Source organism: Spermophilus citellus (assembly GCF_964194105.1).
Source record: "Spermophilus citellus genome assembly, chromosome: 19".
Taxonomy (NCBI): Eukaryota; Metazoa; Chordata; class Mammalia; order Rodentia; family Sciuridae; genus Spermophilus; species Spermophilus citellus.
Window position 1 is genome coordinate 20,917,811 of NC_138201.1, and position 16,559 is coordinate 20,934,369.

The 16,559-nt window shown below is 54.4% G+C and overlaps 1 protein-coding gene across 2 annotated transcripts; it reads right to left on the reverse strand.

Annotated features, from left to right (window-relative positions):
* Positions 1 to 886: 886 nt before the first annotated feature.
* On the reverse strand, positions 887 to 16,004 carry RAB43 (RAB43, member RAS oncogene family). Of its 2 annotated transcripts, XR_014019872.1 has the most exons (4): positions 15,575 to 16,004; positions 4,900 to 5,083; positions 2,096 to 3,545; positions 887 to 1,246 (listed from the first exon to the last, which is right to left on the reverse strand). XR_014019872.1 is itself a non-coding variant. In XM_081276126.1 (3 exons), the coding sequence occupies exons 1-3, from the start codon at positions 15,770 to 15,772 to the stop codon at positions 3,295 to 3,297; spliced, it is 633 nt and encodes a 210-aa protein (XP_081132252.1). In that variant the 5' UTR covers positions 15,773 to 16,004; the 3' UTR covers positions 887 to 3,294. The 2 variants fall into 2 exon arrangements, 1 of the variants encoding a protein (XP_081132252.1); XM_081276126.1 differs by having other exon boundaries at positions 887 to 3,545.
* Between the last annotated feature and the right edge of the window lie 555 nt (positions 16,005 to 16,559).

The window sequence follows — 16,559 nt, forward strand, 5'->3', positions numbered from 1 at the left end:
CCAAGACCTTAAGACACAACTTGGCAGGTTAACGCAGGGGCCCAAAGGACAGGCTCTCTCTCCAAAGTGACACTTTTCCTGTGAGCACCTTGGAGTGTCGGGGACGGACCGGTGCGCAGATATTCTGGGAAACACACGGGGGTCCCTATTTAGTCCCCTAGAGAAGCCACCCACAGGACAGCTGAGAGGGACTCATGCATCCCATTTCATGTCATTGTGGCACCAGGGACTGAACCCAGGGGCACTTGACCCCTGAGCCCCGTCCCCAGCCCTTTTTGTATTTTATTTAGAGACAGGGTCTCCCTGAGTTGCTCAGGGCTGAGGCCGGCCTCCACCTTGCAATCCTCCTGCCTCAGCCTCCCAAGCCCCTGGGATGACAGCATGGGCCACCGCACCTGGTTGGACCTGGGATTCGACGGAGGCTGGTCTGACCCTCATCTCGTCCGTCTGTCCCCGTTTCCCTTGGGAGGCCACAAAAGCAGGAAAGCCTCCATCTCAGCAGTGACCAGAGACAGATCTAGGTCACACGGGTGGACTGTAGGCGCCCAGGCCTCTCATCCGGGTACCCGACTGAGGCACAAAGGCATCCTAGGACCCCCTGTGTGCCTGCCACCACTCTGTGACGGGAACAAGAAACCTCCAGGACACTGGTTTCTGTGTAAGAAGCAGAGCCACCAAAGAGCCCTCCCGACGCCGTTCCCACTGGAGAACCTGCAGCCCAGAGAGGGGCAGTGAGTTCCCCAAGGCCACACAGCATTCTCTGAGCTGAGACAGGACCCAACCCCAGGCCTCTTTTGTCCTGTCGTCTCTGACTCCCGGTCACCAAAGGGGATCCAGGAGAGGCCTGGGGGGGAGGGCTGGGGCTCACAGAGGACAGACACAGATGCGGGTTTCAGAATCGGTTTAATGGATCAGGATTCGCACTCTGGCTCTGTGGGTCCCAAAGAGGCCACTTCTCCAGGTTTTCAAAAATAGATCTGATATAAAGACTTTTTAATATTCATAAATAGGACACGTGAAAAAACCCCCAAATGCAGATGGCACCCACCCCCGGGCTGGCTGGGCCCCTGCCACCCGCCCTGTCCGGGCCCTGAGGGTGGGCGGGTCCGGCTGGAGAGAAACTGAATTCAATATGAATCGGGAGCTTTCTCCTGGCCCCACCCAGGGGCCGGGTCCTGGGGACCGGTCCCCTCCTGGAAGGAGAAAGAAAACCTCTCTGGCATCTCTGGGAGGGTCCCCTGCTCCGCTTCTGCTTTGGAGTAGAAAAGCAGTGGTCCACCCAGACCGCGGGCTCTTCTTCTGCCCGGGGCCCCTCTGGCTCCGCCCCTTCCTGCTGCCCGGCCCCTGCGGTTGGGCAATTTATAAACAAAGGAAGAGATTAAAGTGCCCCCGAGGCCCTGGGCCCCTGGGAGGCCGCCAGGCTGCCCGCGGAAGGACACAGCAGGTTTTGTGTCACACAGTCCCCACCCTCCTGTCCTCAAGCCCAGGTCTCCATTGGACAGAGGCCCAACCCCCAGGGACAGCGAGGCCCCTCCTGGTGGGACCCAGAAGGGCCTGCAGCATGGGGCCTTCTCTGTGGGAAATGGCTCTGGCCAGAGGGTCCTGGGGCAGGGCCCTAGTGACATGTGACCTGCTGGGTCATTAGTAGCAATTTTTTAATTTTTTTGGCACCAGGGACTGAACCCAGGGACCCTGGCCCACGGAGCCCCCGTCCCCAGCCCTGTTTTGTGTTTTATTTAGAGATAGGGCCTCGTTGAGTTGCTCAGGGCCTAAGTGGCTGAGGCTGGCCTCCACCTCGCGAGCCTCCTGCCTCAGCCTCCTTAACAGCTGGGCTGACAGGCGGGTCACCACACCTTGGCTACATACTATCCCTGGCACACACCGAGTCCCAGATGCATCTGGGGACCTCTGAGGCCAGAAAGGCACCCTCAGGGATGGGTACTACCTGCCCTGGCCCAGCCCCTCCCCACTTCTAGAACCACAGGCCACCCCTGCCTAGAAGTCTGGAGGTGGGAACCGGGCCACCAGGCCCCAGGACACCTGCACCTGCCCCGACCTGGGAATGGGGCCAATGCAGACCAAAGGCCAGGGCGACCTCCTGCTTTGGAGTAGAAAATACCAGTGGTCCACCCAGACCTGAGGACTCTTCTTCTGCTCCGGGCCCCTCTGGCTCCGCCCACTGCCTGCTGTCCCTACATTGGGGCTGAGCTGGCCCAGCCTGGGAGGAACCGCAGGGAAGTGGCCTCAGCTGAAGAGACAGAGGACTTGTGTGGTGGAGGAAGGAGCTGACACTGGGTCCCAGGGCCCCTCAGTCAGTCACTGGGACCCCTCAGCCCCCCCGATGCTATTTTCCAAGAGGCCCCAACTTTGACCTCAGCACCCAGCACAGGTGGAGGGTAATTTTTTTTTTTTTGGTCCCAGGGATGGAACCCAGGGGTGCCTCACCACGGAGCCCTGTCCCCAGCCCTTTTTAGGTTTTATTTAGAGTCAGGGTCATCCTGAGTTGCTGAGGCTGGCCTCCAACTTGCAATCCTCCAGCCTCAGCCTCCCAAGCTGCTGGGATGACAGGCTCGTGCTTCCAGGTCCCCCCGACCATCTTGAGGAGTCTTCCGTCTGTCCTGGCACTGAGGGGGGACCCAGGGCCTCCCGAGCTGCCCTAGCCTCCGAGGCCTGTCCCTGCCTCGTCCCCTACTGGCCAGACTTCTGAGCCAGCACTGACGGATCAGCTACGGTGCAACCTGAGTGGCCAGTCCCTGGGCCCCAAGCCAACGCAGTGTCCAGCTGGCCACGGGCCACGACCCTACTCTTGGGCCACTTGACAAGCTCCATGGAAAACCAGGAAAACCCGAGGTCCTGATAAGGTGGCGAGCCAGGCCCAGAGTGTGGGGCCTGAGGCTGGCAGTGCAGGAGGAAGGGCAGCCCGAGGGACGAGTCCAGTTGGCTGCCCAGGTCATCTTGCTCTCTCGGCTCCAGACAGAGGCTCCAGAGGGATCTGGAAGGTTCCAGAATGATCTGGAAGGTTCCGGAATGATCTAGAAGGTTCCAGAATGATCTGGAAGAAGCTAGGGTGCCAGCCACCTCCCTGGAGGGCAACCACCTGCTGGACAGAAGGTGGTCACAGGGTGGACCTCGGCCTCTTTCCCACTGTGGTGGCCCTGCGGGGCTCAAGCCAGTCTTGGCATGTGAAGGACGGGCTCCCACCTGCCCTATCACAGGGTGGCGGGTCACAGGGTGGCCCCCGCGGCTCCCCCAGCTCTGGAAGGTGCCAGGGGGGCAGAGGGGGACAGAGGCCGGTCAGCAGCTACAGCCCCAGCCCTCAGCCACGTCCTTGCTGTCCAGTTGGATGTGGTCGCCGCTCTTCTCGCTGAACAAGGGGCCGCCGTGCCGCATGATGAGCTCCGTGGCCACCCTGAGGAAGGCCTCCTCCACGTTGCGCGAGTCCTTGGCCGAGGTCTCGATGGCGCACAGGATGTCGTAGTGCCGGGCCAGGCTCTGGGCCTCGGCCAGCGGCACCTCCCGGAGCTCGGCCAGGTCCGCCTTGTTCCCTGGGGGGGAACGCAGGGCGGTGAGTGGGCCCAAGGCCACCTGGTCCCCAGGAATGGGCAGCCCTGAGGGCCATCCTGCCCTGGCCCTGTCCCCTCCCCTCTTCCCCATCTGCTACGAGCTGGGCAGGCCTGCCCCTGTCACCCACCTCCCCTGGACCCAGAGCCATGGGGTCTGGGTCCACAGACCCAGCCTCTGAATCCAGGAGCCCCAGTAAACCCTTCCCCCTGAGCTGTCCTGTGGAGTCAGTCAGTCAGTCAACAATCTTTATTAAAACGGCCTTTTTAATTCTAACCTTTCTTTTGGTGGCACTGGGCCACCAAGCTAGGACATGGCCCTTTCCAAGTATCTACTCATGTATTTATTTCTATTGTGAGATGGGGTCTTGCTAAGTCGCTTAGGGCCTCGTTCACCCTCAAAGGCTGTTAACCTTGTTTGAAAGACAGGGCCTCACCAGGTGGCCTCAAGTGATCCTCCTGCCTCGTCCTCCTGAGTGAACAGAGGCCACTGTACCTGGCCACCTGATTTAAGTTGATTGGTGGGTGATGGATGGTGCAGGGGATGGAATTCAGGGAAATTCCGCAGCTGAGCTAACCCCTGGCCCTCCTTCAGTCGTTTTAGGACAAGGTCTTGGTAAAATGTAGAGGCTGGCCTCCAACTTGCAATCCTCTCGCCTCAGCCTCCTGAGTCACTGGGACTACAGGCGTGGACACTGGGCCTGACGGGTCCTATGACTTGAACATGGTCTGGTCTCACACCAACTCAGGATGCGGTTTATGACCCGTGAGGTTCTCACAGGGTAGAAACAATCCAATTGCGGTGTTCACAGGGGGTGGCCACAGCGAGTAGATAAGGTCATCAGGGAGGAGTCCCAAGATGGAATCCTGATTGATAAAACCAGAGAGATAAGGCACGTCGCCTGCCGCGTGACCGTGATCCGGCTCTGCCAGCAACAAGGCCATCTGCAGAAACAGCCCGTTGGCCTTGGACCTCTAGAACTAGGAGCCAAAGTAAACCTCCTCTCTCTCTCTCTCTTTTTGGTCCCAGGGGCACTTAACCCCTGAGCCCCGTCCCCAGCCCTTTTCATATTTTATTTAGAGACAGGGTCTCGCTGAGTTGCTCAGGGCCCAAGTTGCTGAGGCTGGCCTCCACCTTGTGATCCTCCTGCCTCAGCCTCCCGAGCTGCTGGGATTCAGTCCCCAAGCCACTTAGCAAGACCCTGTCTCAAAATTAAAAACAAAAGGAAGGAGGGGTGGTTTGGCGGTAAAGGCTCCTGGGTTCAATCCGGGAACTAGAAAAGGGGGCGGGGCAAAGACAGTCTGTGGCCCCCCAGGCCCTGCCCCGCCCCCAGCTCACCGATGAGCAGCTGCACGATGTTGGCGCCTGCGTACTTGCGCACGTCCTCGATCCAGTGAGGGACCGACAGGAAGGAGCTCCGCCGGGTGATGTCGTAGGCCAGGATGGCGCCGTTGGCGCTGCGGTAGTAGCTCTGGGTGATGGTGCGGAAGCGCTCCTGGCCGGCCGTGTCCCAGATCTGCAGCTGTGAGGAGAAGGGTGCGGTGAATGGGGGGGATCACTGAAGACAGGGAGAGGGACCCACAGAACCAGCCCCCAGCAGATCCGCAGGGACAAGCCACCTGAGACCCAGAGAGCAGCGCTTGCTGTCATCCCAGAGGATCGGGAGGCTGAGGCAGGAGGACCGCAAGTTGGAGGCCAGCCTCAGCAACTTAGTGAGACCCTGTCTCTAAATAGAACATCAAAAGGGCTGGGGACGGGGCTCAGGAGTTCAATCCCCAGGATCAATAAATAAACAAATAAGGAAACATATCAGATTTAAAAAGACAAGACCCAAATAAATAATAATAATAAGACCCAAATATATGCCATCCACCAAGATATGCTGTAAGGATACAAATAGGAAGAAAGGACATGAATTATACATACATATAAAATATTCATGAGAAAGTATGTAAATGATAGAGTGTAATTTCAGGTCAAGGAACCATTCCAAATAAAGAGCTACAAGAAATAAATGACGTTTAATATCGGGGAGGCTGAATCAGGAGGATCTCTTCAGCCCAGGAGTTAGAGACGGGCTTGGGCAGCACAGCAAGACCAATCTCACAACCAAACTAAAGATAATGACACAGGGGCATCTGTCAGAGACACAATGGTACCAAGGTGTGCGCATCTCATACAGTCTAATGACAGTTTTAAATTTCTCAAAGTAAAAAAAAAAAGTATGCAAATAAAGGGAAAAATAAGTCCAAAAATGTAGTTGAAGATTTTAACACCCCTTTCCGAAAAATTGACAGGTGCCCTTCAACAGATGAATGGATAAAGAAACTGGGGTCCATATACACAGTGGAATATTACGCAGCCAGCAAGAAGAATGAAATGGTGGCATTGGCTGGTAAATGGATAAATGGATGGAGCTGGAGATGATCAAGCTGAGTGAAATAAGCCAGTCCCCAAAATCCAAAGGCTGAGTGTCCTCTCTGATATGTGGGTGCTCATACACAATGGGGGGGGGGGAGATAGCAAGATGACAAGTGTCTAAGCAACACTCTTGACTCAGTCTTCAAAACATCCAGCCCTGCACAAGGGCACGTCTTTTTTCAAGTAGACGTGACACGTGCACCAAGACCAACTCCCCGACGGGGTCATCCAGTAAGATGTCCACTCTTAACCGAAGATGATCCTGACTGCAAAACAATTAAAACAGCATGTGCGGTGGCGCACGCCCATGAGCCCAGTGACTTGGGAGGCTGAGGCAGGAGGATTGCAAGTTGGAGGCCAGCCTCCACAACTTAGGGAGCCCCTAAGCAACTCAGTGAGGCCCTGTCTCTAAATAAAAAAAATAAAAAGGGCAAAGGGCTGGGGATGTGCCTTATGGTCAGGCAGCCCTGGGTTCAATCCTTGGTGCTGAAATAATAATAACAACAACAACAACAACAATAATAATAATACAAGTCCATTGGAGAGTGATAAGAAAAACCAAGCAGAGACAGGAGCTGTGCATTCTGGGAGGAGTGAACCTCAGGATGGCCCCCCCTGACATACCCACTGGAAAGAGAGGGAGCCCAGAGAACATTCTGGAAAGGAGGAAGTCCCAAGGCCCTGTGGTCATTTGGAGCATGTGGAGGGTTCATGAGGTGCATCGAGTCCTTAGTGGGGTGGGCTCGAGGTGATGGAGCCCTTGGAGGGGAGTGACAGGGGTGTCCCCTAGACAGGAACCCAGGTAGCTCCTGTTATCAGAGGGAGCCGGGCACTTGTCAGCTCAGGCCTCCTGTCTCATTGTGTGATCTCTCCCCTTCACCAGCCTTCCCCCCACCCCACCTTCCCGTGATGCCCTCTGGCATGACATGAGGTGGCCAAGGGGGCGTCAAGCTGAGCAGATGCTGCTGTCACGCTTCACAATACTGAAGACTTTGAGTCACATGAACCTTTTTGCTCTAGAAGGTACCTGGCCTCGGGCACTTTGTTATAGCAACGGAAAATGGGCTAATATGTCCCCTGAGGCAGAGACCATGACTGGTACTTTTAAAGAAAGCAAAAAGAATTGTTTGGAGCAGAATAAAGAGAAGGACAGCAACAGAGTGACACAGAAATACGCAGAAAAATGGATCTTGGAGACCCTCAAGGAAGGACTTTGGCCTCTATATTCTGAGCTACTGGGGGGTTTCCTCTCTTTTTATTTTTTGGTATCCAGAATCGAACGCAGAGAAACTTAACCCCTGAGCCCCGTCCCCAGCACTTTTTATTTTTTATTGAGAGACAGGGTCTCGCTGAGTTACTGAGGGCCTGGCTAAGTTGCTGAGGCCGGCCTCCACCTCCAGAGCCGCTAAGATTACAGGCTGTGGGCCACTGCCCCTGGCTTCAATTGAATATTTCAAAGCAACTCCCAGAGAGGACTTTGGATGTTTCCAACACAAAGAAATGACACATGTGTGACATGGTCCCTATGCCCATGACCTGGATCTCATCATTACACAATATACAAACATGAACAGAAAATCAACAAGCACAGTTTTAAAAATACATATACATATAAGTTAATTTAAAAAGAAAACTAAAAATAAGGGAAAATAAAAATGCAAAACAAATAAACAAACAAATAACTACAGACCGGGGAATCTAGGTCACCCTGTAGCTGTGACATGGGCAGGGACAGAGGAGATATTTGGAGAATCCAGGACCTGGGGTGTTCTCACCCTCACCACCCCCTGCAAATGAGAGCAAAATGGGTAGTGGCTGCTCTGGACCCCGACAGGCCCGACATCGTGACCCCATTCTGTCACAAGCTTTGTGTCTCTGGGCCACAACCTAATTCAGTTTTTCATCTGTCAATAAAGGGACCATTAGGGTCACAGCTAACACAATCAACTGGCTAGAGCTCGCATACAAAAGGGGCCTGATAAATGCATGCATTCTACAATCTTTAAGGACACACTGTAATTTTGAGGCCAGTGTTTTTAATGTATAATGTCAAAAAAAAAAATCGATTTGAGCCCCCGGGCCCGGTGGCACACACACGTGGAATCCCAGCGGCTCAGGAGGCTGAGGCAGGAGGATCGCAAGGTGGAGGCCAGCCTCAGCCACTTAGCGAGGCCCTGAGCAACTCAGGGAGACCCTGTCTCTAAATAAAATAGAAAAAGGGCTGGGGACAGGGTTCAGGGCCCCACGTTCAATACCCAGGACCCCCCAAAAAGCCCAGAGCCCCCCTCTGTCCCTCCAGAAGGAAACAGAGAGGAATTTATCTGAAGTCTCTCTGCTGAGTTCTGAGGCAGGGAGTGGAAAGTTCTCTGTGTCTTTGAATCAGAAAAGGGACCTTGGACAAGTGAGTTCTCAAGACAAACACTGAAACAGTCACAATGACCCAAATTCAAGTTCCTGAGCTATTTTTCATGGCGTCTTGGGATGTGGAGAGAACAACCCGAGGGGGGGTGCTGGGCGCCTCCTCTGGGCAGCTCCGCGTCTGTTCTCCTGAGCTCAGGCGCAGGTCAGCACCAGCCACAGGGTAAGGGACAAGACAATGATAAGACACCAGGTCTCTAGGGACTTGCCGATGACACCAGCACATGGGCAGCCAGGCAGGTGGACACAGTAGTAAGAGGCGGCCAGGCACAGGGAGCCTCAGTGCGTGGCCCACAGATCCTGCCTCAGTTGCTCACAAAGGCTGCCGGCTTCCAGCACTACTCATCTTCCTTCACAGGAAGATAACACTGGCCACCTAGCGAGGACCTTCCACCAGGGCTTCTTCCTGTTGCCAACCGAACACCACGTGGACAGGTCTCTGGACACCAGGGGGAAACACTTGGGGATCAGGAGCCCTCCAAGGGAACTCAGCCCAGTTCCTGTCCACTGGGACAGGAAGGTACCAAGTGAACAATAAGGGGTGGCAAGCTCCTCCCAGTTTTTTTTTCTTGCTCCTGGGGATTGAACCCAGGGGAGCTAACCACTGAGCCCCGTCCCCAACCCTATTTTGCATTTTATTGAGAGACAGGGTCTCGCTGAGTTGCTCAGGGCCTTCCTAAGTGGCTGAGGCTGGCCTCCACCTTGCGATCCTCCTGCCTCAGCCTCCTGAGCTGCAGTGACTACAGCTTCCTCTCCCCCCAAAGCCCTGGCCTCCTCTGCGTAGCAACTCACCCACCCTCAGGGCCTCACCAAGCCCACACATTCCTGTGACTCTGGGCAGCGCTGACTGCCGGGTCCCCTGGGGTCCTCTAGCACATCTCCACTACAATCCTGGCAACCCAGGGCCTGGCCACATTGTCCTGCCGTCACCACAATAAACCTAAGTGAACTTGTCAGGCACGTGGTCTGATGCTTGGCTTGGAAATCCCAGTCACCACGGCAACAGCACTGACAGTGTCACATGATCGGTGCCTGTTTACACATCTGTCTCCCCATCCAGAGGTGAGCCCCAAAGAACAGGGTCTACCTCGGATTTAACCTTTTTTTTTTTGGTGCTGGGGATTGAACCCAGGGCTGCTTAACCCCCGAGCCCCGTCCCCAGCCCTTGTCATATTTTATTTAGAGACAGGGTCTTCCTGAGTTGCTGAGGCTGGCCTCCAAATTGCCATCCTCCTGCCTCAGCCTCCCCAGCCACTGGCTCCTGAGTTCTCTTCCCTTTTAATTCCATCTCAACTTGCTTGAGGCTCTGGAGAGGAAAAAAAGATCAGTTCAAAGACCTTCCCTACCCCCCACCTCACTGGGATGGAACCTAGGGTCTCCCTAGCCCCAAGCCTATGGATCTTTATACTCCAAGAAACAAATTCTAAAAAGCAAAGAAAAATCTTTGAAAATAAAAAGAAATGAAACTGAGCGCGGCGCTGCACCCCTGTCATCCCAGTGACTTGGGAGGCTGAGGCAGGAGGATCGCAAGTTGGAGGCCAGCCTCAGCCACTTAGGAAGGCCCTGAGCAACTCAGCGAGACCCTGTCTCTAAATAAAATCGAGAAAGGGCTGGGGACGGGGCTCAGGGGTTAAGCAGCCCTGGGTTCAATCCCTGGGACCAAAAAAAATACAAATAAATAAAATAAAAATTAGAAAAATAAAATAAAATAAATAAATATGTACACACATACATATATATAATGATTCAGGTAAGTGCTAATCACTGGGGGCAGGGCAAAGTGGGGGGAAGAGAAGTAAGAACATAAAAATTAACTTGGACCCTGAAAAAATTATGCTCCAAGAAAAGCCACAGAGTCCCCACCCTGTTGTGAAGTCCAGAGCGAGCAAATCTATAGTGACAGAAAATAGATCAGTGGTTGCCAGGGGCCAGAGAAGTGGGATCTGGGAGTGACAGGCGAGTACTTTTGGGATGATGGAAATACCCTAAAATGGGCTGTGGTGACGTTTGGACAATTCTGTGACCATAGTAACAAACAAGGACAAATCACGGAATTGTACACTGGATGGAGTGATCTACGGTCTGTGGATCATAGCAATAAAATTTTCTTAAAATTAATATTAATTATTTTTTTTTTGGTCCCAGGGATTGAACCCAGGGGTGCCTAACCCCTGAACCCCGTCCCCAGCCCTTTTTTCTATTTTATTTAGAAAAAGGGTCTCGCTGAGTTGCTCAGGGCCTCACTAAGTGGTCGAGGCTGGCCTCCACCTTGTGATCCTCCTGCCTCAGCCTCCAGAGCTGAGATTTGGGATGACACGCGTGTGTGTGCAGCCCCCCACACAGACACTTGAACAAGGCCAGCCTCGGCTCTGCTCGGGAGAGTCTAGTGATCTGCCAAACCCAGTTTACATAACAGGCCTTTGTGATGTCCCACATAACAGGGACTCAAGAGCCACCAAGACCTTGTAAGGATTTAGAACCAGCTGAGACTTCCTGGGGGCGGGGGTGCAGGTGGGAAGGGAAGGGCAAACCCAGACCTGTCCTCTGTGTCACCAGGGAGGACAGGGTAACAACAGCAAGTGGAAAACAAGCCCTTATATTAGTGTGCCTGATGCACTTTGGGGTTTTATTTCCAATAGCATTTTTGGAATGAACTAGAAATTCTTCTTTTTAGAGGACACTGTTTAGAAGACAAAGGTAAAAGGGACGTCTTTCCTGTTTTTCATTTTATTTGAACCATAGAGACACATCCGCAGCCCCTTTTTATTTATTTTGAGACAGGTTCTCGTGAAATTGCCGAGGCTGGCCTCAACCTTGCGATCCTCCAGCCTCAGCCTCCCAGGTGACTGGAATACCAGGCACTCAGCCCCACACCTAGCTTTTCTGAATACCTTTTAAGTCTTGGAAATTTTGGAATTTGAACCATGCAAGTGGATTTTATCTTCAAAAACAAGTCAAGGAGAAACTCTTTAACCCAGGGCCTCACAACCAAGTGACCTGTGCTGAGACCAATGTGCTTTGTTTTTTTGGGGGGACTGGGGATTGAACCCAGGGGAGGCACTTGATCTATAAGTCCCATCCCCAGCCCTATTCTGTATTTTATTTAGAGACAGGGTCTCACCAAATTGTTTAGGGTCTCCCTAAGTTGCTGAGGCTGGCCTCCAACTTGCAATCCTCCTGCATCAGCCTCCAGAACTACCGTAACTTCAGGCGGGCGCCCAGTTCTCTGACTCACTTTTTAAGTCCTGGGAGCAAGAGCCAAAGGCATCCATGAGGGTACAAGAAATGACACATAATCTAGCGGGCAGCCCATGTGAGCTGCCTGTGGACAATCTAAATATTCTAGGTAATTGATCAAAATCCTGATTCTTTAAGTCAATCCTTACTATGAAAAACTTGATTTCAAAAAAGAAAAAAAAAAAAAAAAGCCCCACGTTTACTTCTCTCAGTAAATGCAATGGCCACAACTGCATTTTTACTAGATTAATTGAACTTAAAATGGGTGGGGGTGGCACACTTGTAATCCCAGCCGATCTGGGAGGCTGAGGCAGGAGGATCGCAAATTGGAGGCCAGCCTCAGCAGCTCAGTGAGAGCCTGTTTCAAAAATCAAAAAGAACATTTTTTTAAAGGGCTGGTCATGTGGATGGGGATGTAGCTCAGTTGGTAGAGCTCAGTTGGCTCGCAGGCACAAGACCTTGGGTTCAACGTCCAGCACCACAAAAAAAAAGTGGTAAGGTTGGGCACAAAAAAAGAACCCATAGGTCCAACCTCCAGTACTCAAGCAAGCAACAAACAAAAAACCCTCTGCGGAATCAGAAGAGTAATCAAGCACATAAAATGAGCCCAGGGCTTAGGAACCAGGCCCACCCAGAGTTCAAATCCTGGTTTGGCCTTTTTGACTTGTAGGAGACCATGGGTTAGCCAATCACTCCTTATCTCAGCGGCTCTCTAATAAATATGAACAGATAAACAGTCAAGGACGGAATGGCATGTCTGTCTCTGGCCACCTGCAGCCCTGTGACTTGAAGGAATAATAATAATAATGCCCTCCAGGAGCAGAATATACCTCTAACTGCTTGGGAGGCTGAGGCAGGAGGATCACAAGTTGGAGGCCAGCCTCAGCAACTCAGTAAGGACGGAAAGCAACTCAGCGAGTGCAGGGTGCACAGTCCAGTTCAGGAGGCTGAGGCAGGAGGATTAAGAGTTGGAGGGGATTAAGGGTTTGAGGGCAGCCTCAGCAATTTAGCAAGGCACTAAGCAACTGGGTGAGACCCTGTCACTAAATAACATATGAAAAGGGCTGGGGATGCAGCTCAGTGGTTGAGCACCCCTGGGCTCAGTCCCTGGTGCCAAAAACAAAAAGGGAGTGTGGGAGGTCAAGGAAACCTTCTCTGAAAAGATGCCATTGGCATTTGGACATGAATGATGCATCTAGGAACAGAGACGCAGGTGCAAAGGTCCTGGGGCAGAAACAATTTTGGCATATTTCAAGAACAGATGGCCAGGTACTGTGGTTCATGTCTTTAATTCCAGCAACTCGGGAGGCTGTGATAAGAGGATAGAAAGTTGGAGGCCAGCCTCAGCAACTTAGCTAAGCCTAAGCAACCCTGTCTCAAAGTAAAATATAAAAAAGGCTGGGGATGTGGCTCAGTGGTTGAGCACCCCTGAGTTCAATTCTTGGTACTTAAAAAAAAAAAGTGTTGGGTACAGGGGTAAATAAATTCTCAGCATCTCCTCCCCCCCCAAAAAAAAATCAGAAAAAAAAAATGGGGGCAGCTACAGATGTAGCTAGGTAGTAGATCACCTCTGTGTCCAATCCCCAGGACTGCAAAAATAAGCCCTTTGAACCTTGGCCCTGTTGGCTTTTACCTTTGACTTTCAAGCCTCAAAGAGCTGGAACAAACTCGAACAAAACCCAACATCAGCAGAATGCAGTGGCCCACAGCTGACATCCCAGCAGTTTGGGAGGCTGAGGCAGGAGGATCCCAAGTTGGAGGCCAGCCTCAGAAACTCGCGAGGCCCTAAGCAACTCAGTGAGACCCTGTCTCTAAATAAAATAGAAAAAAGGGCTGGGGATGGGGCTCAGTCAGTAAGTGCCCCTGGGTTCAATCCCTGGTCTACTGTGTGTAAATTAAATGTTTTGTTTTAAACCCAAATAGCCTTTAAAAAAATTTTTTTAGTTGTAGATGGACACAATACCTTTATTTTATTTATTTCATTGTCATGTGGTGCTGAGGATCGAACCCAGGGCCTCACATGCACAAGGCAAGCGCTCTGCCACTGAGCCACAACCCCAGCCCCTGTATATTACATGTTTTTCTTTTCTTTTTATTTTTTGTGGTGCTGGGGATTGAACTCAGGGCCTTGTGCATGTGAGGCAAGCACTCTTCCACTGACCTACATCCCCAGCCCTTAAATCTTAATAAATGGAGTTAAAAAAAAAAAATCACAGCCATGCGCAGTGGGCACATCTATAATCCCAGTGACTCAGGAGGCTGAGGCAGGAGGATGGCAAGTTGGAGGCCAGCCTCAGCAACTTTTTGAGGACCTTAGCAAGTCAGCGAGACTCTGTCTCTAAATAAAATACAAAGAAAAAAAGGGGGGGGGGAGGTTGCTGGTGATGTGGCCCAGTGGTTATACACCCCTGGATTCAATCCCCAGGACCAAAAATTAAAAAATAAAAAAAATACAATCTCATTGCTACAGGACACCTCAGAAGTCCTTTCTAGATTAGGAAACACACTTCCTCCTGCTGAGTCAGCACCCCAGGTCTCCTGGACCTCAAGGACAGGGTTCCCTTAAATTCAATGGCTCAGTTTTAATCTCACTCCACAGGGGGCTGGGCTGAGCTTCAGATTTCTCTAACCACACACACACACAAAGGTAAGTCATTGCCAAAGGCTTTCCCAGTCCAAACAACCAGACTCTTGAGAAGCAGTCCTGCCCTGGGGGGAAGATCAGAATGTTTTGAAGTCCCACTATCAGTCCCTAGCTCAGTGCCCAAACGCAAGCTTGTCCTTTGGGACATGGTTGGGGACTTTGCTGAGTGGCAGAGTACTTAGCATGCAGAAGGGTTCCAAGGGGGAAAAAAGCAACAACAATGGAAATGCAAAATAATAATAATAATAATAATACTGCTCTCCAAGAGCAGAATATACCTATAACTGCTTGGGAGGCTGAGGCAGGAGGATCGCAAGGTGGAGGCCAGCCTCAGCCATTTAGCAAGGCTGTAAAGCAACTCAGCTGAGACCCTGTCTCTCAATAAAATAGAAAATAGGGCTGGGGATGGGGCTCAGGGCTTGAGGACCCCCTGGGTTCCATCCCAGGGATCTCGAAAAGAAAGGGAGGAGGGGACACAGCCCCTGCCCTGAGGCTGGGAGTTGTCCTCAAGATCCCATGAACTTGAGATTTTCAGACCAGGCAGGGGACCTCTGCACCGATCGCACGGGGCAGTTGGAGCGCCCTTTCTAAGCAGGATACCGTCCTGCCCCGTCCTGATCTCCACTGGGGACGCGGACACGGAGGCGAGGACACTTGGATCTCCCTCCTCACTATCCTTTATCAGTTCCCCCCCCTTGGCCAGGACATTGGGGCAGCCACATCCTGCCGGTTGGTCTTGGGGCCACTGCCAGAGCCCGGGTCCTCTCCCCCACCTTCCGGTATCTGTGTGCACTTCTCGGTTTCTGTCGCCCTCCCGCGGGGGGTGGGGGTGGGGGTGGGGGTGTGGGGGAGGGGACCCGGCGCTGGCCCCGCCCGACCCAGGAAAGTTCCACCGCCACCTCCGGGTCCACAAAGAGGCTGCGGAGGGGGCGTGGCCAGGACCCAAAAAACCAAAAACAATAACAACGACAACTTTTGGCCTCCGGGTCCCCGGAGCCACGACTTCCTGGTCGCTCCCCGTGCCGAGGGGGACCCGCGGGGTGTCGCAGATCGGGCCGCCCAGCAGATGGGGGGAGGGGGAGCTCCTCGGGCGGTGGAGAGGGGGGTCTGTCCCCACGCCCCTGTGGGGTGCCCGATCGGTGCCAGCTGCAGAGCGGGGTGTCGCCCGGCTGTCGCCTGCTACCCGCCAAAGTCGCTCGGGAGCCGGGTTCCTCCTCCCCGCTCACCCCAGGCGGCGGCGCCCACCCGAGACGCCCCCCGGGGCGGTTCTGGGACCCCCGGGGGGGCGCCCACCTTGACCCTCTTGCCCTGGATCTCCAGCGTCTTCATGGTGAAGTCCACGCCGATGGTGCTGCCCTGGCGCTCGGCGAAGGCGCCCGTCTTGAAGCGCTGCACCACGCACGTCTTGCCCACGCTCGCGTCGCCCACCAGGACCAGCTTGAACAGGAAGTCGTACTGCTCGTCGGGGTCCCCGGGGCCCGGGCCCGCCATGGCCGCCCGGCTCGGACGCTGCGGCCCGTCCGGGCTCTCACGCCGAGCGCGCCCCGGGCTCCGCGCGCTCCAGCCCCGCGGGCCGCTAGGGCGACGTGGAGCCGCCGCAACACCTGAACCGGTGGCGCCGCCGGCCTCGGCCCCGCCCCGAAGTGCCGCGGCTTCGGTGCCGCCCCGGAGGACTCGCCTCGCCCGGCCCTCGGCTGGGCTCGCGGCCGCCCTCCGCTAGGCGCTCGGCTAGCCCGCCCCTCAGGACCGCCCCGGCCACGCCTCCGGACGCGCCTCGGCCCAATGGCTTCGCCCCACCTTCCCATGGCCCCGCCCCGCCAAGACTCCGCCCCCAGCGCCGCTCTTTCCCCTCAGCCGCGCTCCACTCCTAGCTCCCCGACTCCGCCCCTCTTCCGACTCTGTCCCCAGCGCCGCTCTTTGCTTCAGCAGCGCTCCCACCCCAACACCACGACTCCGCCCCCTCCCGACCCCGCCCCCAGCGCCGCTCTTTCCCTCAGCAGCGCTCCACTCCCAGCACTCCGACTCCGCCCCCAGAGCCGCTCTTTCCCTCAGAAGCGCTCCGCCCCCAACACTCCGACTCCGCCCCCAGCGCCGCTCTTTCCCTCAGAAGCGCTCCACACCCAGCTCCCCAACTCCGCCCCCTTCCGATTCTATCCCCAGCGCCGCTCTTTCGCTCAGCAGCGCTCCGCCCCCAGCACCCTACACCGCCCCCAGCGCCCGCTTTTGCCCCCAGCGGCGCTTAGCACCCGACTCCGCCCCCTGCCGACTCCGCTCCCAG

What these genes read in the sequence shown, in the direction of transcription:
- RAB43 (XM_081276126.1), bottom strand. Translation starts at nt 15,772, where the DNA reads ATGGCGGGCCCGGGCCCCGGGGACCCCGACGAGCAGTACGACTTCCTG. An exon ending in TCCAGGGCAAGAGGGTCAAG is followed by an intron (nt 5,084 to 15,574) that starts GTGGGCGCCCCC and finishes TTCTCCTCACAG; the next exon opens with CTGCAGATCTGGGACACGGC. An exon ending in CATCGTGCAGCTGCTCATCG is followed by an intron (nt 3,546 to 4,899) that starts GTGAGCTGGGGG and finishes GTTCCCCCCCAG; the next exon opens with GGAACAAGGCGGACCTGGCC.